This window comes from Falco rusticolus, chromosome 8 (assembly GCF_015220075.1).
Source record: "Falco rusticolus isolate bFalRus1 chromosome 8, bFalRus1.pri, whole genome shotgun sequence".
Taxonomy (NCBI): domain Eukaryota; kingdom Metazoa; phylum Chordata; class Aves; order Falconiformes; family Falconidae; genus Falco; species Falco rusticolus.
Genome location: NC_051194.1, coordinates 6,372,364 through 6,395,583, shown reverse-complemented (window position 1 = coordinate 6,395,583; position 23,220 = coordinate 6,372,364). Strand labels below are relative to the sequence as shown.

The 23,220-nt window shown below is 42.7% G+C and overlaps 1 protein-coding gene across 3 annotated transcripts; it reads left to right on the top strand.

The window, feature by feature from the left end:
• The first annotated feature begins 309 nt into the window (after nucleotides 1-309).
• Nucleotides 310-22,945, top strand: TBC1D9B (TBC1 domain family member 9B). 3 transcript variants are annotated; one of them, XM_037397318.1, is made up of 22 exons: nucleotides 310-518; nucleotides 3,028-3,138; nucleotides 6,168-6,286; nucleotides 7,749-7,977; nucleotides 8,603-8,861; nucleotides 9,511-9,718; nucleotides 9,851-10,063; nucleotides 10,213-10,374; nucleotides 10,981-11,131; nucleotides 11,534-11,748; nucleotides 12,487-12,604; nucleotides 13,322-13,607; nucleotides 14,274-14,403; nucleotides 14,856-14,954; nucleotides 15,786-15,854; nucleotides 16,653-16,893; nucleotides 17,246-17,311; nucleotides 17,466-17,537; nucleotides 17,956-18,006; nucleotides 19,102-19,149; nucleotides 19,600-19,706; nucleotides 20,480-22,945. In XM_037397318.1, exons 1-22 carry the CDS (start codon nucleotides 401-403, stop codon nucleotides 21,170-21,172), a joined length of 3,765 nt encoding a protein of 1,254 aa, XP_037253215.1. In that variant the 5' UTR covers nucleotides 310-400; the 3' UTR covers nucleotides 21,173-22,945. The 3 variants fall into 3 exon arrangements, with proteins under 3 accessions (XP_037253215.1, XP_037253217.1, XP_037253218.1); XM_037397320.1 differs by having other exon boundaries at nucleotides 311-518; nucleotides 17,974-18,006; XM_037397321.1 differs by lacking the exon at nucleotides 17,956-18,006 and having other exon boundaries at nucleotides 311-518.
• Nucleotides 22,946-23,220: the final 275 nt, after the last annotated feature.

Below are 23,220 nucleotides of genomic sequence, written 5' to 3'. Positions count from 1 at the left end.
TATAAGCCCATTGCTCCCGTCAAACTCAAGCCGCCCTGGCAAAGGTCTTTTCAGTGCAGTGCCACCGAGAGGCAGCGGAGGGGACCCGCTCTGCAGGGCCCGGAGGTGAACCCCAACTGCCCACCGAGGAGGTGGCACGCGCCGCACCCCGGGGAGCGCGGCTCGAACCCGCAACCCCTCCGCTGCGGGGCCGCGGCCCACCCTCCCGCGCCACGGCGGCAGCCGGCGCCGCCCCGCCGCAGTGAGGGAGCCGGGCCGCTAGAGGGCGCCGTGGCCGCCGGTCGCGGCGCGGCCCCGTGACCCGCCGGCGCGGCCCGGCCGCTCCCCCCGCGCCGCCTGCCCGCTCCGGCCGGGCCGAGCCCAGCCCCGCCGAGCGCTCCGCCGCGGCGGCCCCGCCGCGATGTGGCTGGGGCCCGAGGAGGTGCTGCTGGCCGGCGCGCTGTGGGTCACGGAGCGGGCCAACCCCTTCTTCTTGCTCCAGCGCCGGCGGGGACACGGCAAAGGGGGCGGCCTCACGGGTGAGGCGCGGCGGGGCTGAGGGGAGGCTCCGGCCTGGCCCGGCCGCCTCGGGGCCGGCGCTGCGCGGGCAGCGGCCGGGGGGTGCTCCTGCCCCGCTGCCGTGTCCCCGCAGGGCCCGGCCCGGCCGGGGGAGGGGGCTGCGGGGCCGCCCCAGGGCCGCGGCGCGGGTCCCGGAGGGCGGGGCGGGAGCTGCCCGCCTCGGGGCGGCGGGGCTGGGACTGGGGGCGGCGGGGGGAGGTGAGGGCCCCGCCGGCCGCGCTGGGCCCGTTCCGCCTCGCCCCGGGCCTCTCCCCGCTGTGTGTGGCCCCCGGAGAGCCCCCGCCGTCGGCGCCCGGCCGCTGGAGGCCCTTGGGGGCGGTGGCCGCGCCTGCTGCCCCCCGGCCGGGCCCTGCAGCGCCTGGCACGGCGGGGAGGGGTGCTGGTGGCCAGGCCTGCCGGGGTGCTGGTGGCCAGACAGGGCCAGTGACTAGCGGGGCGGGGGGGGGGGGGGGGCGCTGGGAGCATCTTCCCTTCTCAAAAATGGCTTCTTGGTCATTACCTTGCCATGAATTATCGAGGTGTTTTCTTTCTATTGTTTGTGTGTCTGTGTGGGTTTTCCAAGGTTTAGAGGATGAAAGTAAGATGTAGTTTTGAATTAATATAAAAATTGCGCTGGGCCGAGGGTGAAGTTCTGTGGGTGCAGCCCACTAAAACCTGCCCTGTGTCCATGTGCCCGATAGCCATGTGTGGTGACACAAACAGTTAAAATAATGTAACCATCACCAAGGCATGATGCTAACAACAACAAAAAATGCCCTCACTTTTAAAATACCCCATGTCTGTGCAAAATGCTTACAGTTATGTGAATAACAGAAATGTGCTTTTTACAGTTGAGAATTACGTGCAGCCAGTTTCATGCATTAGCCCTATTAACCAAATAGACTTAAGTACGCAGCTGATAAACATGCTTAGCATATTTCATCTTTTCACAATGTTCCAAATCATTCTGAATTACTCTTGTTTTATGTAACATAACTTGTAGCATTTGTCATGTAGATACGTAATTGTATGACGGAATTTCCCATGTTTTTACAAAAAGAAGTGACACCTGGTGCCATTCTGGCAACATTTAAACACCTATTATTAAATGGTTGATGCTTTGAGCCAGTTTACTTCTTGAGCTCGTTTAACTCAGTGGGAGATTCTTCTTCAGAGCTCCTAGGTGTTAGAAGCCACGTGTCCTCTTTAAGGAGCTGCACAACTGCAAGTTGACATTTTAGAGTTAGAATGTAGATACTCAGCCAAGCTGGAAAGGTGTTTTAAGTTGCTGTCATACTCAGGTTCTTAAACGTGTCTTGTTACCAGTCCATATGTCGATATCTAACACGTTCAGTATTATTACAGGAAGTGTTCAAAATGACTTTTTAATTAGTATTCTGCCTAAAACTGTACACAAGAAACCTGGAGCCAAAACTGAGATCCTGCTGTGCAGGGTACATATGTGTATGTTTTAAGGATTACCAGATGAGCTTTATGGATGGTGTTTCCCTTGGAGTATAGTCAGTGGTCTATTCCTGATCTGTTACTTGCTTTTGGATAGCCAAGAGAGAGAAAGGGGAGGAAGTAGTGTGTATCATGATAATGAATGAGATATGGATGGGTACAGTTTGCTTAGACTTACCCAAACCATAGGGAATTGAGCCTGGGCCTCCCAGTGATCCAGAGGAGCAACCACGCTTCTCTCCAGGTTGTAATGTTAGAAAATTTTTAATGGTGAGGTTGTTGCAAAATTAATTTGCCTTAAAGATGCTAATAGTATGTTACCTAGACTAAACAAAGCAAAGTATCATCTTAAATATTTTATTCATCTAGTGAACAGACTTAATTGAAATAAACGGATTTGCTTTACAAAGCCTGTCAGCATTTATTTTGGAAGTGCCTGCTTTTTTGTTTAACATCACGTAAAAATATTTTGACTTCTCTATTACAAAAATTTTTGATTCTATGCCTTCTTTCTTTCTTTAATTGAAGTACTTCTAGAAACATCACTGAGACCTGTGAGTACCAGTTTTTCTAGAGCTATTTGATTCCATTTTGGATGAGTTATCTTACCTACTGTTTGCATAGTTGATGCTGAAAGATACAACATTGAAAACTCTTCTGTGTTTTAGTTTAGTAGACTTAGAAATCACTATTAGCAATAGAAACCCCAGAGAGGAAAATGCATCTCACTTCTGTTGGAGAATTCTCCTAGGAAGATAGAGGATTATAATGAGGTTTAGTAGACATTTAATTGCCATCTAAACTTTATCCATTGCCAGTGGGATTGGCTGTAGTTGGTTTGTAGGTAGTTTGCCTGCAGTGACTGGATGTATGTCTTCGTTTTCTTGACCGAGTGTCATTGCTCTTCCATCACAGTGTACGTAATACGTATATTGGCATTTTTCTGTAGTGTTGATCCTTTATTTTTACTTAACCCAATTCTTCTTGGTATTGCATTATTTTAATTTCTCTCTTTTTGCCTCCTAGGCCTTCTTGTGGGAACATTAGATGTGGTTTTGGATTCCAGTGCCAGGGTTGCCCCATACCGTATTCTGCACCAGACTCAGGACTCTCAAGTGTATTGGGCAGTGGCGTGCGGTATGTATTGATGTGACTCTTGTCGGGGGCTGGATTTGTGTTATTCTATTGGGGTTTTAGTTCAGATGATGAGAAACCCCACATAGGAGTATTCTGTGACTGCTCAGGAAACTTTCCAGAGCTTCTGGTGGGGTAGTGGAAGATGTCAGAAATGACAAAACTTCTCAGTGTTGTTTAAAGTATAGTTTAGGAACTTAAGGCTCTGTAAAAGCTTCTGTTTCTGCAGGTGTTAGGAATTTTCTTTCTTCCAAGGTGTATCTGTTTGCAAGATCATAGTGACATTGTTCAGAGAATAAAACCGTGGTAAGATTGCTGTGGGATGATGAGGGTTGTGCCAAAACCTGCTTACCAAGAACATGGTACAAGATGGAAACATGTAACGTTGTTCGAAGCACCAAACGCTCTTTGAGGAATCTCTTTACTGTCTTGATCCAATTTATTTTTTTCTGCTATTTCTAGCCCATAATAGATGTATAGGTATACTATATCCATAAAATATATTACAATAACATTTTTTTAAAACATCAAGAATCCTTGACCTCTTCTATTTGAGAAATGTAACTGCTATGTTAGGATATCATGGTACAACCTTCTAATAGCTGGTGGTGAATTTTGATTAAGGTTTTAGGTCCTACTGGTTACTAAAAAGAAAATAACTTCAGACATATTTGTAAGACTGACTTCGTTTATAGTAAGAATCTTCACTTCTCACTTTGTGGTTGAGACATAAAATATGAGCATGAAGTAATCATTTGCTAAGCCCACAGATGTTCGTGTCTTGCTTTCCCTGGTCCTGTCTTCTCCCCTGGCAACAAACACAGTATCCTCCCTTGAAGAACTACTTAAGTTCTGCAGAGGAGGAGTGTAGAAGTTGCTGTGTTTCACAGAAACTCAGTTTCCCTTGTGAGGAAGGTGGAGGCAGAGAGGAAGAAAGACAGAAAGACAAGATGACAGGCCAGAAACTGCATAGGGAAAAGCAGAATATTTAGTGGCTATATGGTGTAAATCTGAAATTTTATAGTATCTTGACACTCAGTGAGTGAGTTATTTTGCACAATTTTGGGAGTGTTTTAGTTGATATTCTCTGTATCTCAATTACTTTTAAGTGATGCAGGATGGTAAAATGAGGTGGGCTATATAACAGCTGAATGGAGTTTGATAAATTATGCTGGAGTAAATATATTGCCTTCGACCACAGTATTTTTGTAATCATACCTGGTTCTGATTTTATTGTCAAAGTAAGAGTACTGTCATTCACTTAAAGTTATAAAATGTATAGGGCTCTCTAGTTGAAAAATGCATATCTTTTATTTGCAATTTATCGTGTGTAGATACTAGCGGGCAGCGTTCTGGTCATGCACAGCTTCAGCCTGTCAGCACTTTGTTCTTATAACTCTCTTCGTAGGAATTACAGATTTTTACTTCTTCATGTATGTCGTCCTAACATTGTTCTTAGAAAAATGTCAATTATTGTGGCCTGGCTTATTTTAGCAATTTGTCTGCTGTCACTAGATGTGAGATGCAGCTCACAATACAAAACAGAATGCAGAGTTTATTGCCCTGCCGTTGTTGCTGGATCTGTGGGTTTTTTCCACAACTGAAGCATCCTATAATTGATAATTCTGTGCCCTTAAAATAAGCCATTTTGTATTACTCAATCATTTATCCTTTAAAAACATTGTCAGATGGCTAGTGTAGTTGTCAAGTAAACTTATACACAGAGGCAAAAGAAAAAATATTTGTTACCTAATCCATTGGGGCTGTACACACAAACTGAAATTTACAGCCCTGCAGTCCTTTGAGACAAGACAGCTTACTTGCTTCTAGTGTTTTGGTTTCACGTCCTGGAGGGGTTTTTTCTTATGAAACCACGGATTAGCTGGCATTGGGTTTTGTGGTTAGGTGTCCAGCTACAAATACATGAATACTATTTCATTGCTGAAGTTGCCTTCTAAAAAATTAAGTCAGGTAGAGCAATAGCTTTAGGGAGCTGCTTCTGTTGTTTGCTGCTTTCTTCTTTTCCATCATTAACCACACAGAAGGGTCCAGCCTACTCGCAGAGAACTTGAGTAGAGGGAGGCATGCTGCTAACATTTTTGGATATCCCACTGCTTTGGTATGAAACCTCAAAATATAAATCTACTGGAACTTGGCAAAGAGAAACTTGCAAATAGCTTTGACTTGCATTTAAACAGATCTCTTTTTGTCTGCATTTAACAGTGTTTCTTACCTTATTAAAATAAAATTGATTTTTTTTTAATATTTCTTCTGCATTGTTTATCTGTCTGCTAGAGAGTGTAGTGATAGCTATCAATAGAGAGGAGGAAATCTTGCAGTAAATACAAATCTTAATTAATGGCAACTAGCTAAGGCAAATTTCTATAGGAAGGTTCTTTAAATTGTTATACAGTGAACCTTATCTTTTGTGAACTGCTGTAGACTGTACGGTTAAAGACAACTAACTGATAAAAAGTTTGCTGAGACATTTTTTATTTAAGAAAGCAAAGAACTTACGTTAATATTTTGGTTGCTTTTTGTTTTGGAATTTTGTGCACTCTACTGACCATTGCCCATGGGTAATGGAACCTCTTTGTAAGTGTAAAAAGTTCAGTTGTTCTGAAATTTTGGGGTTCTTCTGAAAGTGTTGTTGGGGGGGTTTTTTGCTTTTTTTTTCCTTTTTTTTTTTTTTTGTGTTCTCAAATACCAGGAATTTAAAAAGTACTTCTTGCCTGGAACATAAGAATGCTTTTTGTCTGGGAAAAAAAGCTGTGTTTAGTGTGCACCGGCAAATAAGATGATCTGTTGATAGTGTGCTGATGATCCTTGGTGGCAGTGGAGACATTTCATTAGGAACATAATACATTGTTGTACGTGAAATACCCTTGACGTGTATGCAGTTGGTGTGTTTGATTTGTCCTGACCATTGTTTCATAATGATTAGTTTCCTGCTGCGAACCAGGATGATAAAAGACCTTGTCCTAATTTCTTTTTTCTTTTCTCTTCCCATCATCTTTCACCCCTTGAATTAGGATCATCTCGTAAAGAGATCACAAAGCATTGGGAATGGTTGGAGAATAACTTACTGCAGACTCTGTCCATCTTTGATAATGAAGAAGATATCACCACCTTTGTCAAGGGCAAGATACATGTAAGTGACATGTTTCCCTGAAGGACTTCCAGATCCTGCGAAAGAAGGGGGAGGTGGTTGTAAGAATTTTTTACCCAAGGGAGGCAGCAAGAGCTCCATTGCAAAAGTTCTCTCTGGTCCCGTTTCAGACACATGCATTTGAATTTGCCATGGAATGCATACAGTATTACCAGCATCATGCTACAGTCATAACACTGGACAAATATATTTGGAGGGGAAAAGGTTACAAGCAGTAGATCTGAAGGAACAGCCTGCTTAGGATCCTCCTACTAATTAAAATACAATACATTTTCAAAATCCTTGCCAATTATACCTTTGATGCAGAAAGACTGTTTAGTGAGGGTTCATCTGGCAACAAATATGGGAGAATTCTAGTTTGCTAGCAATGTACTTGCCCTGCCACAGTGGGCTAAAAGGCATCTAGGTTGTAAAGGAGCTGCACCCCAACTTCCACTGACTTCTGAGTCGGACAGGTGTCTCTGCTTATTGAGCAGGTAACACACTTCAGAGTCCCAGCCCACAGATTCTCCAGAGTAGAAACTTAGAAATACAGGTTTTTATTGAACATCAGCAATTGAGCTTTTTCAGTACTCCTGTCAGACTCTTTGTATTGTCTGTGTGTGTCTGTGTGAGAGAGGTCGTGGTCATTTGTTTTTCCTTCTGGCCAGTCAAGATCTGACAGACTGTAAAATTCTGCCCTTCCTGGCAGATTATCTTCTTCCTGTTGAAGAAACATGTATGCAAGTGAAAATAGGCTTCAGTTCTTCTGCAGGGTGTTCAAAGTGTTACCAGGCCAGCCGTAAGAAACTCAGTCAGATGTTAAACATGAATGCTTTGGGAGCAGATCCCAGATCCTAGACTATCTGACTGCTCTTCCTGCATGTCTTTACTATTTCTCTAATGTGGTGAGAAATAATAATGCTGTGTTGTATTTCTTGTTTCTCTGCCGGACTGCTGCTGTGGCTTTGCTGTGTATTATGTCTGTCAGCAGGCATGTTCCCTTCTGCTTCTTCTTTTTCTCTTCTCATGAGCAGCTGAGGGAACTGGGGGTGTTTAGCCTGGAGAAAAGGAGGTTCAGGGGACACCTTGTCACTCTCTACAGCTACCTGAAAGGAGGTTGTAGTGAAGTGGGTGTTGGTCTGTTTTCCCAGGTAACAAGTGATAGGACGAGAGGAAATGGCCTCAGATTGCCCCAGGGGAGGTTTAGGTTGGATGTTAGGAAAAAGTTCTTGACCAGAGGGGTTGTGAAGCACTGGAAGAGGCTGCCCAGGGAGGTGGTGGAGTCACCATCCCTGGAGGTATTTAAAAAATGTGTAGATGTGGCACTTTGGGACATGGGTTTAGTGGTAGGCTTGGCAGTGTTGTGTTAACAGTTGGACTTGACCTTAAAGGTCTTTTCCAACCTGATGATCTTAAAGGTCTTTTCCAGCCTAAACAATTCTATGATTCTGTGTCCTTTCAGGGAATTATTGCTGAAGAGAACAAGAATGAGCAGCCCCAGAGTGAGGAAGATCCAGGTAAATTCAAAGAGGCTGAAGTGAAGATGCGGAAGCAGTTTGGGATGCCTGAGGTGGAGAAGTTGGTCAATTACTATTCCTGCAGCTATTGGAAGGGGCGCGTACCCAGGCAGGGTTGGCTGTACCTCACTGTCAATCACCTCTGTTTCTACTCCTTTCTGCTGGGCAAAGAGGGTGAGTTACAAGCCTTCTAGTTGTTTTTCTGCCATTTCTTTTTGATTGCAAATGATCTTGTGTGTGAACTTTTTTTTTAATCTTACAGGTTTTTTTTCCTTTTAGCAATCCTTTGAGCTCTAGCATAATGCATAGATCAGTCCTTGCAGTTACAGGCACTTCAGTGATGTTTAGACTGAATGCCTGAGTTCCGAATCACTTCTCAAGTTGTACAAGTACACCTGAAGCTTTACTTAAATTGTATTAGAGAACTAAGCAATATTTTTATTTTTACCTTGGTGCGTTTTGTTTGGAGCTACTGCCAGGACCCAGTATTTACAAAGCTTCAGCTCCCGAGTCTAAAGCTGGAAGGAATGAAAACTTGAGTAATTGTACTTGAAAGCATTTACTGGATGAGAGAGAGACCTTTTGGAACTGCATTATTTCTAGTCTAGTTATTCCCAAAGATTATTTCCAAGTATTTTTGGAGAGCCAGTAAATGTATGAGGAAAAGAATTGTCCATGTGTAAGAGGGGAAAAATGCTGCTACACTGAGAGCTTACTGGCTATTTGAGCTTCATTTCTGATAGTTCGTTGTTCTGCCTCAAATTGTAATAGTAGGTTTTTCTGAATTTTTCTCCCTCAGTTACACTGGTGATCCAGTGGGTGGATGTAACCCAGCTAGAAAAAAATGCTACACTGCTGTTCCCTGAGTGCATTAAAGTAAGCACAAGGGACAGTGAACTTTATTTTTCCATGTTTCTCAACATCAACGAGACATTCAAGCTGATGGAGCAGTTGGCTAATATTGCTATGCGGCAGCTGTTGGATAATGAGAGCTTCCTACAGGACAAGTCCCTCCCAAAGCCCAGGAAGCCTCTTAAGAACATCTCTGCACTAAAGAGGTATATGTTTCCAGCAGTGAGAAGAGAAAAAAGATGATAGGGGTTTGTAATAATAAATCTGCATTACTGTGTAGCTCTTTGGTGCCACTGGGGTTTTCTCACTCTAGGGGCTGCATCACTTATTTCAGTCATTAGCCCTCTCGCTATTCTTTTTTTCTCCATCCCAAATTGGAACTGAATACACACACACCTCATGTCTTTCTCAGGCATGAGTAGGCACTAGTCAGAAGGAATTTTCAACTAGAAACTGTTGAAAATCTCGTTTTAAAAAAATAGTGAAAGAAGAAAATTACATCAGCCTCTTTGTATGAAGTTGAACATTTACAGAAAGTAATATACATTTGTATTGTAATAAAACCTTTGGCTGGGGACTGTTCTCTGCAGTTTTAGAATCTGATGTAACATTTAAGTCTCACAGATGCACTTGCATATTTTATCTTGTATTGCAGGACATACCTTGTCAGTGAAGTATGTCTGAAGGCTGAAAGAGGAGTCAGATAAGGGGTGGCATCTCAGTTAGAGAAATGAATACTTAGAATACGCAGCACAGTCTGAAGGTTATGATTGCAATGAACACTTAAGATTAGTATTTGAATGGGGTTTTCAAGTGAGAAAAAACCTCTGGGGACTACTCTTTACTTTTCTCCAGAGACCTGGATGCTCGAGCCAAAAACGAGTGCTACCGTGCCACTTTCCGGCTGCCCAAGGATGAATGCCTGGATGGACATACAGATTGTACCTTGTGGACACCATTCAACAAGATGCATATTCCTGGCCAGATGTTTGTTTCCAACAATTACATCTGTTTTGCCAGCAAGGCAGAGGAGGCCTGTCATCTCATCATTCCACTCAGGGAGGTGGGGATTTTTTTGCCATATAATAAGGCTACAGACCTTTCTTGTCTTTTGTGTGGTTCTGTCTTGTATGTGGTGCTTTACAGATAATGGAGAATCTGCTAGATCCAAATGGCCCTTGTCTTTGTTTTCTAGGTGACAATAGTTGAGAAAGCAGATAGTTCCAGTGTCTTGCCCAGCCCTCTGTCCATCAGCACTAAAAGTAAAATGACCTTCTTCTTTGCCAATCTGAAAGACCGGGATTTCTTGGTACAGAGAATCTCTGACTTCTTGCAAAGAACGCCATCCAAGAAACCATGTGGCAGCGACAGAGAATGGAAGTGGAATTTGGCCGATCCTGGTTCCGAGGTACTAAGGAAATAGCTGGGAGGAGCATTTGCCAGCTTCTCAGAGTTATGTTAACAGTGTTCATTGCCAGCAAGTGCTGTCTCTTTGTTAGGCAGTTAGCAGAGCAGGGAGGCTGCCTCATCTCAGATGCTTTATGTTCTGTTGTTCAGGAGGTTCCAGAGTTGCCTTCCAGCAGCCCGCTTGCAGTTAGCCCCACGCCTGCTCTCAGCTGTCGACCTGTCAACTTCTGTGCGGGGGAAGTGCCAACAGCCTCACAGGGACTACTCAAACTCTTCAGAAGAAATTCCGAGGAGCTCTTGGGACCCAAAGGGGTAAATACTATTTTAACCTAAAACAAGTGAGTCTAAGTAGCTTGCAGTAGGTTGCAAATTTGCTGTCCTGCTCTAGGGCTGAAGATGCATTTTATCCCTCATCAGTCCTGCAGTGTCACTGCTGTGTCTGTCACAGTGATAGTGCTGCATAGATGTAACCTGACCATCAGCTTGCTTTACCAGCACTGAGGTATCTGAGATACTGGAGGAGAGACTGAGAAATTAGTGTTACGTGCTTCTGGGATGTAAATTCATGTCTGGGAAGAACTACTTTTTCTTCAGATCAAGAAAGCAGAGAACTGGTATCTGCATGCTAATTAATCATCATAGGCCATGGTTCTGCTTCCATTTATGTGGAGGTTTGCACAGTGTAATGCTGTCGCACAGCCCACGTTAGTGTTGTAATGACTTTAAGCAAGGTCAGAACTGATTCAGAACAGTGTAGATTAGCGAACACCCTTTCATTCAGCAGGGAGGAGAAAGGCTTTACATGTCACAATGCATTCCTCTTGTGAAGCACAGGCCTCAGTATACCCAGAAATTACCTTTCCTACAAACATAAAAATGCATTAATCTCCTAAAATGGCCATATTTGTTCCTGTGAAGGCAAAGGAGAAGATGAAGGAAGAGTCTTGGAACATTCATTTCTTTGAATATGGGCGAGGGATGTGTATGTATCGCACTGCCAGGACTAGGGAGCTGGTGCAAAAAGGAATACCAGAGAATCTTCGTGGAGAGCTGTGGCTCCTTTTCTCAGGTAGGATGTTGTGCCGGATATTTGACAGGTAGCAGGAATAAGCTTTCTGCACATCTCAAAGGAAAAGGTATAAATCTTAGCTTGTTTCTGAAGAAATTAATTACAGGTTAACTCCACATGAATGGATGGTTTTGCTAAAAATGCTTTGCAAAAAAGTGATTGCATTGCTGAGATGACTTTCTTCATGAGCACGGTAGCTCTTTGGCCTCCTTTGTCTGGGTTTCAGTGTTGGTACATAAACTCTTAACATGATGATTTAACAATGAGTTTGTTACTGTACTTTCATATCTATTTGTAGTTGATGAGTTCATGTAGTGCTTCCTGGCTGCCTCGTCTCGGAAACTGTGGGCATGAAATCTGTATTCCAGAGCTCAAGAGGTGAAGCAGTGTTTGTCATTACAGGGGCTTGGAATGAGATGGTGACTCATCCTGGTTACTATGCAGATCTTGTGGAAAAGTCAATGGGAAAGTACAATCTTGCTACAGAGGAAATTGAGAGAGATCTGCACCGTTCTATGCCAGAACATCCTGCCTTCCAGAATGAGCTGGGAATTGCTGCCCTCCGGAGGGTCTTAACAGCTTATGCATTCAGAAATCCAACAATTGGGTACTGTCAGGTAAGGAAGAACTCTGAGGCTTGTTAGTCCTACACAGTGACCATGATTGACTTGGCTTTTCCTGCATTTTTTTTTGTTCGGTTTTGAGCTTTTCCTTCATGCTGTCCATGTGGTGGCGTGAGAGTAGGAAAGAAGTGGTTTTGTTGCAAGATCTCTTACCTATCCTTTGGATGCAGCATTTAAATAGACGGCACATTTCTGTTAGGTGTAATAACAGAGTCTGTTGCTAGTTTTCCTGCTAGAGGTTTTCCTAGTTCAACAAAACCATCTTCTGGTTTCATTAAAAAGAGCAATTAAATAAGTGGTAATGCATATGGGCAGTGTCATGAAAATTGAGCCAGTTGCTGGTTTGTGAAACAGCTCAGTGGAAATTCAGATTCATTTTGTGTATTGCTCTGGTATTGGAGGATCTCATGTTGCTCTGTTATGACTAAACTGTTACAAAGCTTTCTATGAAAACTTTGAAAATTATACTTAGTCACATTGAATGAAAGTGCTTGAAAAAAAAGTAGTTGTATAATTTGCTGCCTCACAAACAGAGAAACCAAAACAGGAAGGTAAATCGGCTCAAGATCATCTATTGACTCAGATACTAGTAACAGCTGGAAACAAATGTGACTCTTGGGGACAGTTTTGTTGTATTCAAGCTTTTTAAGTTTAGCTGGTCTGTAATGACAGAGCTTTCATGAACATCTTCATGTTTTTCTTCTCTGTGTATATGACTCTGCTGGCTTGTAGGCCATGAACATTGTTACATCAGTGCTGTTGCTGTACTGCAATGAGGAAGAGGCTTTCTGGCTCCTAGTGGCTTTATGTGAGAGGATGTTGCCAGATTACTACAACACAAGAGTAGTGGGTGAGTCTTTGTCAAGTTCATGCTGGAGCCTGGATTTTCAGCTACAGTTGCGCCAGCATGTCTCAGGAACATTCTGTTGTTCAGAATGAATTAAATGTGATGCGTTTTAAAGATGATGAAGCACAACCCTGTTCCCTTTAAAGTTGCAGGTGTGTGATGGAGACATAGGAAGAGACACTACAGACTACCAAGGTAGTAGTACTACCTTGTAGTAACAAGGAAGATGAAGTCACTAAAAATTGGTAGCAGGAGGGACCCTTAGCAATAAGGAGGCATATCTAGAAGAAAATTATTGGGTTATTTTTTACCCATCTGAATGATGTATTAAATCTTTGGAATAGGCTCCCAGGAAAGGTTAGTGAAAGCACCGCTTCATGAGCTTTTAAAGTTGGTCTGTGTAAAAGAGTATAGTTTGATGTAAATATCATAACACCAGTAATCCTCCACCCCTCCTTTCAGGGAAACTGTATACATCAATGAGAGATTCTGTTTCTGCATGCTCTGCAATGTTGGAATAGTTTCTATCTAAAGGTGTTGGTTTTATTGAGAACAGGGAACAAATCTAAATAAATGTGTTAATTTCAGTTCTCATGTAAAGAGACTTATATGAAGTCAAAGTGAACTCACACTATTTTGTTTAAGTAATTGATCAGCTTCAGTATAGTACCATAATACCACCAATTTGAGTTCTACCGTTGGTTTTGTTTGTTTCCCCAGGTGCATTGGTGGACCAAGGCATCTTTGAGGAGCTTACACGAGAGTATCTTCCACAGCTGTCAGAAAAGATGCAGGACCTAGGAGTGATTTCCACCATATCTCTTTCCTGGTTTCTCACTCTCTTTCTCAGTGTTATGCCCTTTGAGAGTGCCGTGGTCATTGTTGACTGTTTCTTCTATGAGGGAATCAAGTTTATCTTGCAGGTGTCATTGGCCATACTTGATGCCAACATGGAGAAGCTGTTGCAGTGCTGTGATGAAGGTGAAGCTATGACTATTCTGGGCAGGTACCATTTGTTGTTCTTTTTTTATAACTGAATAGTAATGGTACCCTTTTAGTCATCATCTCTTCCTACCTAATTCCATTACATAGCAGGTCACAGGTAACACTAGCATGAAAAGTGAGCTCCAGAGAGGTTTGCTATTGCTTTCTACAACAGCTGAAATTAATTTTTGGCTCAAGTGTGGAGGAATCCTGTATTTCTGGAATTAATTGCTTTGCAGCATAATGCATTCTTGCATCTCAGTTTGAATTTGAATTCCAAAGAGTTGTTTGTCTGAAATTCACAGAAGAATTCTGATCTACTGTTAACAAATCCTGGCAGGTATTGCCTTCTAGAAATATAAAACTTTTCCAAGCAAGTATCTCCCAGGTCTCTTAAATGTAAGGTTTTCTTGTTTGAAATGTGAATCTCTTCTATATGCAGTAAGATCTTCAGCTTACGACTAGAAGCCCCCTTTAAAAAGAGTAAATACCCCCAAAACCAGGGGGAAAGTCAACTTTACTTCAGGTACATTGAGGGTAGGATTGTACCTTAGCTGAGAAAAATTAGATTTTCCTACATATTTAAATCAGTGATACAAAGAAGTTGGGAATGATGTGTTTAGGGTATTATTTCTTTGCCTAGACACTAATCCTGGAGTCTTGCATCTGTTCTGTTTTTTCCCCACAGGTATTTGGACAATGTAGTTAACAGACAGAGTGTCTCTCCCCCTATTCCCCACTTGCATGCCTTATTGACGAGTGGAGATGACCCGCCACTTGAAATCGATATCTTTGAACTCATCAAAACATCCTATGAGGTAAGATTCTGGCTTAGTTTTTGCCCAAGAGATTTTTGTCGACTAACATCCAGTTTTATACTTTGTTTTATACTGAACAGTGTTCATAGCTTGATGTGCTTGAGTGCAGGCTCAAGCCACTAATCCACCTGCTTGGTATGAGTAGAGCCTAACGCTGTTGGCTGTAGCAGATCTGTATTTCTGTCAGTCCTGACAGATGCATTTTCAGCTGTTCTTTAGAAACCTCTGATGCTGGGTTTCTCATGAATTCTGCATGACTTCTTTTGCAGGACAGGGGTGAATAGGGAATAGAGCTCAACTTTTTTCTCATCTTCTTGTTGCTTGTAAAAAGCTTCTAGGGATTTTAGATCATCTCTGAGGGGATAGTATGCTTCTTAAAGAACATGTAATTGAACAGGGATTATTCTTTCTTTAGGAGATGATGTTGACCTGGTCTGCTTCCTTTCTTGTAGAAATTTAGCAATCTGAAGGCAGATGACATTGAACAAATGCGTTTTAAACAAAGGCTGAAAGTGATCCAGTCTCTGGAGGATACAGCCAAGAAGAGTGTGGTATGTGACTCCCATATTGAATGAGCTACCAAATGGTGTATTGATGGAATGTGTTTTGCTGTGAGCATCTAGAACATTTGTGCTGTAGCAGACCCAGTTTTGAGTGACTTGAAGAATTGCAGTTCCTGTGAAAACTGGATTTACTGGCTGGAATAATGGATTTTCAGTTTTCTTCTTCACATGGTTCTAGTTAGTCTAATAAAATGGGTTGAAGTGCTTAGGACATGATTGAATTAGATATTTGGCGTGGAAGGAGATAAAAACTACTTGTAGGCCTTGTAATAGCCTCCACTGCCTAGCGCTGTCTGTTTTACTGCTTGCCTGGAATCTTTGAGGAAGAGTAGCTAGCAGATAATTGTTTTCCTGCCATTTAGGAAATATGCTAGCACATTAGGGAATTTTACAGAAAGGTTCATGGCCAAAGGGGAGTATATCTATTGCATTTATTTTCCATGTCCTAGGTGGAGAACCTCATCCACATGCTTCTTTCACTGTTGTTTTTCAATGTATCTGAGTCAAACATCTGAAGATAAAAACAAGAGGGAGGGGCAACACAGTCTTGCAGGGTCAGATCTGCACAAACAAGAAGTAAGCGCAGCAATTTTTTCTAGCTGCGCAAAATGTCAGCAGTTTCTGCTTGACCAGAAACTGTCTTCCTGACCTGTAATCCATAGCAATAGAAGGTATTAGAATGGTTATGTTTTCCCTCCCATCCTGTGTTGTATCCCCTTGCACTTGTTTTTTTCTGTTACACAGATTTTTCAGTGAGTTGTATTTAATTATTCCTAGCTTTGAAGCAAATTGTTCACTCTGTTTTCTCCCTAACTATAGGTCCGAGCTGTGTCTGGTGACATTGGTTTCTCTATTGAAGAACTAGAAGAGCTGTATGTAGTGTTCAAGGTAAGAAATTAGAGTGAGGAAGAATGTTCTGACACAGAGAGAAGAAATACCAAAATAAGTTGGAAGGGAACCAGTAACTTTGCTTTGATTCTTGATCCAGCCTGTCAGAAACAGATGTGTCATTCTGTTAACAAGGTGCCAGTAAGACTGGCCTTATTACTATCTGATTGATTCCCCTTGCTCAAAGATGGCCAAAACACGTTCAAATGATATTTGAAATGATTTTCAAACACATATTTTAACCATTCTTATTCAGAAAGAGATTGTGGAGTCAATAGAAAGGAATGTCGCATAGCATTGCAGATGGGGAGCTAGAATTGACTGTACCTCAGTTTTCATTCTCAGGTTTGCCATTGACTTGATCTGTAATTGTAACAAAATTACTTAAGTACTTTGCCTCTATTTGTCACTGTATGTATTTTTATAACAGTGTTATTACCCAACTACACTTACCAAAGTCACTGTGAACTGAGTTGCACTGTGCTGTAGGCTCAGAGAGGCTTAATTGGCAAAGCTGTATGTTGCCTTTGCAGTAAAGCCTGACTGTCATTTTGTTCAAACCTGAAGTCATGTTTTTTGTATTTTTCACTTCAAAGTGCTTTTTGTGAAATCCCTGTCTCTTCCTTCATTTTGTGTTACTTTGTAGTGAAGTAACGCTCGGAATAATGGGGGAGATAAACTGTGTCCTGAAATGTCTCCTCTTTGCTTACTCGATGCTATTCTTGAGCTATAACCGTCTCCACTCGTGGGCTGTTGTAGTGTAGTATAATCTGACCTGTTAATCCTTTCCCTCCAAAGGCAAAGTATCTGATGAGCTGTTACTGGGGAAATAATCGTGCTGCAGCTGCCCGCCGAGATCAGAGTTTACCCTACCTGGAGCAGTATCGCATAGATGTGGAGCAGTTCAAAGAGCTGTTCATCAGTTTGACCCCCTGGTCCTGTGGCGCACATACGCCTGTGCTAGCAGGGCGTTTGTTCCGGCTCCTGGATGAGAACAGGGATTCTCTCATTAACTTCAAGGAGTTTGTGACAGGGATGAGTAAGTGGTGTTTTCAGAGATGATGGAATATTGCAGTAAAGTGTTTCTGTCTTTTTCCAAGCAGGGAACTAAAAGGAGATAGTGGTGGTTGCACTGTCATGAGGGGAGGGTTGGCAGCCTTTCAGGAAGCCTCAGGCAGAACAAAAGATGCCTTTTTGCTGCTAGGCAGTTTCCCATTTTGGGAAACCAACAAGATGCAGCTTTGCTCTGGATTTCTTTACTGCTTCTGCGCAGGGCTTTGTGCAATTAATGTTTCCTCATTGCATGTGAACTCGTTCTGTTCCAAGTCTGTGAGCAGAGGATGGTTCTTTATCCTAAGTGTTATTTTTCCTAACCTTTTTTTTCTTCACAGGTGGGATGTACCACGGTGACCTCACTGAAAAACTCAAAGTACTCTACAAACTGCATCTGCCTCCTGGTGAGTGATAGCTTCTATATACTGCTACGATTGAGCATGGGTTGTTCCGACATGCAAATCAAAAGGGATGCCTCGTGGATTTTGGTAATGAAGTGAGTGATACTGCTGTTCAGTTAGCTTAGAAATCCTAACATTTCCTTCTCTGTAAATACAGCTCTGAATCCAGAGGAGACAGAGTCTGCTTTGGAGGCCACAAGTTACTTCACAGAGGATGTTACAACAGAAGGTAATGCAACACTGCTGCCTTTACCTCTCAGTTTGGGCAGGAATTGCAGCATAAATCCACGTGCTGTGAATAGTGATTTTGTACAAGACATGGTCTCATGGTGGCAGTATGTTAAGATTGCCAGTGTGTTGGAGTTCGCTGTCTTTGTTGCATGATGGGAAAGAGGTTTGGAGCTTAAACTCCTCAGTGCCCATTTCATCCAGGACACAGCATGCTCTGAAGCATATTCGTAGACTGCCGAGGAGGAGCAGTGTGCTTTTACCCAGCCCCTGTCTCCCACCATGATTTAGGGTTTTCATGCAAGTCTCATTGTCTTTCTTCCTGTTTTTGTTTCCTTCTCTTTGTCTGTCTGTGCCTGGCCTTTTCTTCTGTTTTATCTGGGATACTGTCCCTTCAACCCCTTTTTCTGCTGCTCAAGTATCTCCTTTTGTCTCAGAGCTGGATTTCTGCCTGCACTGTGAGTCTCAAGGTCAGTCCATGGATTATGTGCATGCATTGAGCATGGCTATAATGCTGATATCATCTGCCAGCACCACTGTGCTCTTTTAAATACTCTGAAGTTGTTGCTGCTGCTCCTCTCTCATGACACTCCCACTATGAATAAAGTGCTATAAGTAATTAGGTATCTTTCAATATATTCTGCCTATTGAGTTTCAACCTTGGTCAAAGTAGGTTTTGTCTGGCTTCTTTCAGTGGAATTTATTTCACCACCAGAAACCAGCAGGCAGAAAATACACCCAGAGTAGAGTGCGAGGGATGCTAGGCCTGCTGGCCTGGGTAGGTGATACCTGTACCTACTCCACAGTCTTCTAATTTAAAGGAATAAGGATGCATGCCTTTGAATTATAAAACTGTTAGTATAGACTCATTTACTGCATTTCTTAAAATGCAATTTGAGGGATTATCAAACAGGAAATCAAAGTATGCCAGTTGCGTTAAATGTTTACCAAAACGTAATAATGCTCAAAGAAAAATCTGAGTGAAAAACTACAAGGCATGATTGTGCTGTTTGGTGCTGGGTGGCTAACTTTAACAGTCTGAGTTGAGCCAGGACTTCCCTTTTAGTCTAGTGACAATATAGGGAACCAGGAGCTAAGTTCATGAAGTTAGGCTCTACAAATAACTCCTAAAGTGTTAGTTCAGTCAGTGAATAATGGTGAGTGTAGGTATTAGTCATACATCTGCTCAGTACTGGTTTGGGGTTTTTTCCATTCATTATCTTGCTTTGGATAACAGAACTTCTTTGTTTTTAAGCCATCACGTTGCTTAGCTGTCTTTCATATCTGTGTTTCACCCTTTCTTTTAAGAGTTCTGCCCTCTATCTCAGCTCTTCAACCCACTTTTCAGTGTGGCGCTTTATCCGGTTCATCCCACCAGCCTCTTGCTTCCATCCTGTTCTGTTCACTCCTCCAAACATGATGTGGGAGTGTTGAGATTGAACTTCTGTTAAATATATTCTTGTATGATTTCAATTTGTGTATTTTGAGTTGTCTTATGTTCTTTATGGATTATATTGCTGAAAATCAGCTATTAATCATTCTTCTATAATTCCATAATTTTTTAGAAACCCAAGATGATAAAGGAAGGAGAAATGAGAATGGTCCAGAAAAAGGTAATTTCATCATCAATAGACGACATTCTAGTCTTGTCTGTCTCATATTATAAACTGTTCGTCATCCATTGCTGTATCAAGGAGACCTTTCAAAGTGTCCCTCAAGGACAGAGGTAAAGTGGGATGCAAGCTGGGAAGTAAATCTCTCATGCCTTACTGCTCTAACTCTTACATACCAAGATCGTAACATTTGTACATCATGTTTGTTAAGTTGTCAACTCAGAGTTATTTATGAGAAGTCAGACCAAGGCAGCAGTGTTAAAATATTTGCTTTACTGAACTGGATCAGATAAACCAGGAGAAAATGGTACAGCCTTCCTGGTAGATGCATTCCTGAACTGTCAATAAAACCTGCTTCCAGCATGATTTTTGCTGGCACAGCGTTCCATTCACTTCTTAAGTCTGAAACAGTTAACCACCTGACACTAGCAGCTTCTTGTTGCCTTGCAGAGGAGAAAGGTACCAGTCCACAGGACTATAGATACTACCTAAGAATGTGGGCCAAGGAAAAAGAGTCCAAGAAAGAAACCATTAAAGATCTCCCCAAAATGAGTCAGGTAAGAAATGAACGTGAAGGTTTCCAGTTAGACAACTGGCAGCTTAGTGGGGAATTCAGCAGTACGTGCAGCCATTTTGCCAGCATACTCAGTCCTTGCCTGTAGATTGCCCTGCTGTTCTGGTGAGCTTTAGAAGCCTCTTAACTCCACACATTTGTGTTGACTTCCTCGGTGGACATGGACAAACTGCTTTTTTTCCACCAAAGGTATTTGATTCTCTCTGCCTCCAGACCAGTTTTTCCTATAAGAACTGCAATCTGTGTTTTCCCTCCCAAGCAGTATGTTTCAAATATGGCATCGGCTGCATAAACCTGTCTGGCTTTTTTGGTTTTGCATTGCCTCGAGTTACAGCTGCTTGGTGGAGAGTGAAGAATGTGGTTACAGCAATGAGAGTCTGATGACTGGTGTGATCTTTTCTGTCTCTAATTTCCTTGATGGGTGCTGCTTAAACCAGTTTGGAAATGCTTAGAAGCTGACCACAAAAGTGTAGCAGGACAGAAGTAAAACTTTATGTTTTCTCAGATGTGAGTGTGTGAGTACTCTGTTCATCTGTCAGCAAAAAAACCCCACCGCTATTAAATTGCTAGTCATGTCTCAATTTAGCTGCTACAGCAGAGAGAGAAACGTTTGCCTGTATTGAACTGTTCTGAATCAGTACAGTAAGTTGCCACTTACTTGGTGGGGAGGCAAATAAACAAGGAGTCAGTCAAGATGGTGCACTGTCAAGTTTTTTCAGCCTGAAGTATGATTTTTTTGGTCTTTGTCTTTTGAAGGAACAATTCATAGAGTTATGCAAGACTCTATACAACATGTTCAGCGAGGACCCCGTGGAGCAAGAGCTGTACCATGCAATTGCCACTGTAGCCAGTCTTCTTCTGCGAATTGGGGAAGTTGGAAAAAAATTCTCCAACAAGCCCATGAGGAAGTCTGAGGACTGCAGAGCAAACAATACCCAAGATCCTGTGAGTGAAGAGGAGTCACCAACATCTGAACACAGTCAGAATTCAGCAGTGGAGCAGCAACCCCAAGCTGACCATGAGGACAAAACCTGTGGAGATGTTCAGCCTGAAAAAGCACAGCAGGAGAACCAAACCTTAGGAGATTCGTCAGCGGAAGGACCAGGCTCTCCTTTACAGCTGCTATCAGATGATGAAACCAAAGATGATATGTCCATGTCTTCCTACTCCATGGTCAGCACAGGCTCCTTGCAGTGTGAAGACATTGCAGATGACACGGTCCTGGTTGGCTGTGAAGGCAGCAGTGCAGCTGCCAGGTATGGTAGTACCATTGATACTGACTGGTCTATCTCCTTTGAGCAGATCTTAGCTTCCATGCTGACGGAAACAGCCCTTGTAAACTACTTTGAGAAAAAGGTCGACATTCTCCAAAAGATCAAAGATCAGAAGAAAGTAGAGAGGCAGTTCAGTTCATCCAGTGACTATGAACTTTCCTCCGTGTCAGGGTGAACTCAAAAAAGCAGGAATTGTCTTTGGGAGATAAAACGGAGATAATGTGGCAGATGGCAGGATGGTTCGGTATTTTGTGTTGGGGATTTTTTTGTTATTGTTGTTTAATCAGAGACCAGTAACTACACAATTACAATAGATTCCAATTGATAAGGGGCTTCTGACAGCGACTGTTTTTTGTAGGTGCTTCTTTGGCTACTCTGGCTGACAGAATTAGATTTACATTCTCAAGAGCCATTAGAACCTAATAGCCCCTGACATATAGAATTACCAGCATAAATTATGCATGTCTGCCTTTTGCTATCTTTTATTTTAATGAAGTTCTGTTTCAGACAGTAACCGCTCCTTGCCTGCCCTTCCTTGTTTGCTGCAGGTTTCCGAGTAACTTGCACGGCAGATGCAGCCTGGCTTGAAACCATGTTCACCTCTGGCTGCCAATCTGAGAGCTAATGCAGTGTAGTCAAGTCCTGTAGGACCCTGGCCTATAAATAGTCTTGTAAGTTCTTCAGTGCTGTTCTGTGACTCAGCAGCTATAATGCAAATGTGCCCCACTGCCCCCAGCACCCTAAGTTCTAAACACAGACGTTCCTCGGATCTGCTGGTTTATTTCAGATGTGATTTGGCATTTTCATAGTGTATGATCACTGTCTCCTTCAGCATTCAGGAGTTTTCAGACAAGCCTGGTTTTCTAGCATTTGCTTTTCTAACTCTTTGAAAACCCTTGTTTTTCGTTTGTCCGGGAAGCCACAAGCTCCTTGACTTCAGTGCAGAAGAATATTAAGTCAGTCAGTGGGCTCATGACAGTTGTAACGAGGGAACAAGTTCCTAGATGAGAAGTCAGTGAATCAGCCTCAGCGTTACAGGGCAGTGACACACTGGTCTGCTGGACTTTCCCCATCGGTACAGAAAACATTCATTGTTCCCTGCTAACTCTGTTTTTACTAGCTAGTGATGGGTCCAGTTTTTAGGAGGACCCCTACAAATACTCTGATCCATCAGCCCTCACAAATGCTTGGGCCAGAAGATGTACAGGAGCATTGTGCCACCTGCAGCTGCTCAGTGTGTCCTTTCTGAACATCTCCTGTACAAAGAGTCTAGCAATGGATGTGCTTTTAGAAACTGCTATACATCAAAGGGCATTTGTACCTGAAGAGGAAGAATTCATAGTGCAGCCCTCTGCCATCAGCCCATTATGGGAAACCTCAACAGACTAGATCTCTTTCCAGTTAGAGATAAAATAACTGGGAGACTGAGTTAATGCTTTTTTTAATCAATTAAGACCAGAAGAAACTAAAGAGTTAGCCTTCTGGTAGCAAGGTGTGCACTCCAAGGGAGGAGAATTAATGCTGTTCTACAGATAAATTCATCTCAGTACGCAGGCATCTGCCTCGCAGGGCTGGGGAGAGCTGCTGCTGGGCGAGAGCAGACCCCGCACTGAAGGCAAGGTTGGCTGCAGCTTTTGGCTGGCGTTTGGAATATAAAGGATGGGAAAGACACGTACAGGTGGATGTTCCCATTTAACACTACTTTGTGTGCTACTCAGTGTTAATTCCTCCTTGTGACATTCTCTGTATGTATTCGCAGCTGGTACATACTTCTCTTGCCTCCTCTGTCCTGTATCACTGGAGAGCAGCCATTAGTAAAACTGCTTTTACTAATTATTCAGTAATTTATTGTAATTTTTTAAAAGTACAAATAATACATGTGATTTTACACTGTCTGTCTGTCTTATCTGTCACGTACTCAATAAAGGAACCAGAATCCTGTAAGCTACTTTGCCTTTTATTTCTCTGGGCTCATGGTATATTGCTTGTTCTTTGTCCGTGGAGGTGATCTCAAAGAGCACACTTGGTGTGGCTGGAGTCTGATCTTTCTCTTTTCCCTTCCTCCTTTTCTTTTCCCTTCCTCGTTTTCTTTTCCCTTCCTCGTTTTCTTTTCCCTTCCTCGTTTTCTTTTCCCTTCCTCGTTTTCTTTTCCCTTCCTCGTTTTCTTTTCCCTTCCTCCTTTTCTTTTCCCTTCCTCCTTTTCTTTTCCCTTCCTCCTTTTCT

Bases quoted from the DNA above. Each gene is read 5' to 3' on its own strand.
- TBC1D9B (XM_037397318.1), top strand. From the start codon at position 401: ATGTGGCTGGGGCCCGAGGAGGTGCTGCTGGCCGGCGCGCTGTGGGTC. The intron at 3,139-6,167 runs GTATGTATTGAT...CCCTTGAATTAG, and splicing joins GTATTGGGCAGTGGCGTGCG to GATCATCTCGTAAAGAGATC. The intron at 13,608-14,273 runs GTACCATTTGTT...TTTTCCCCACAG, and splicing joins GCTATGACTATTCTGGGCAG to GTATTTGGACAATGTAGTTA.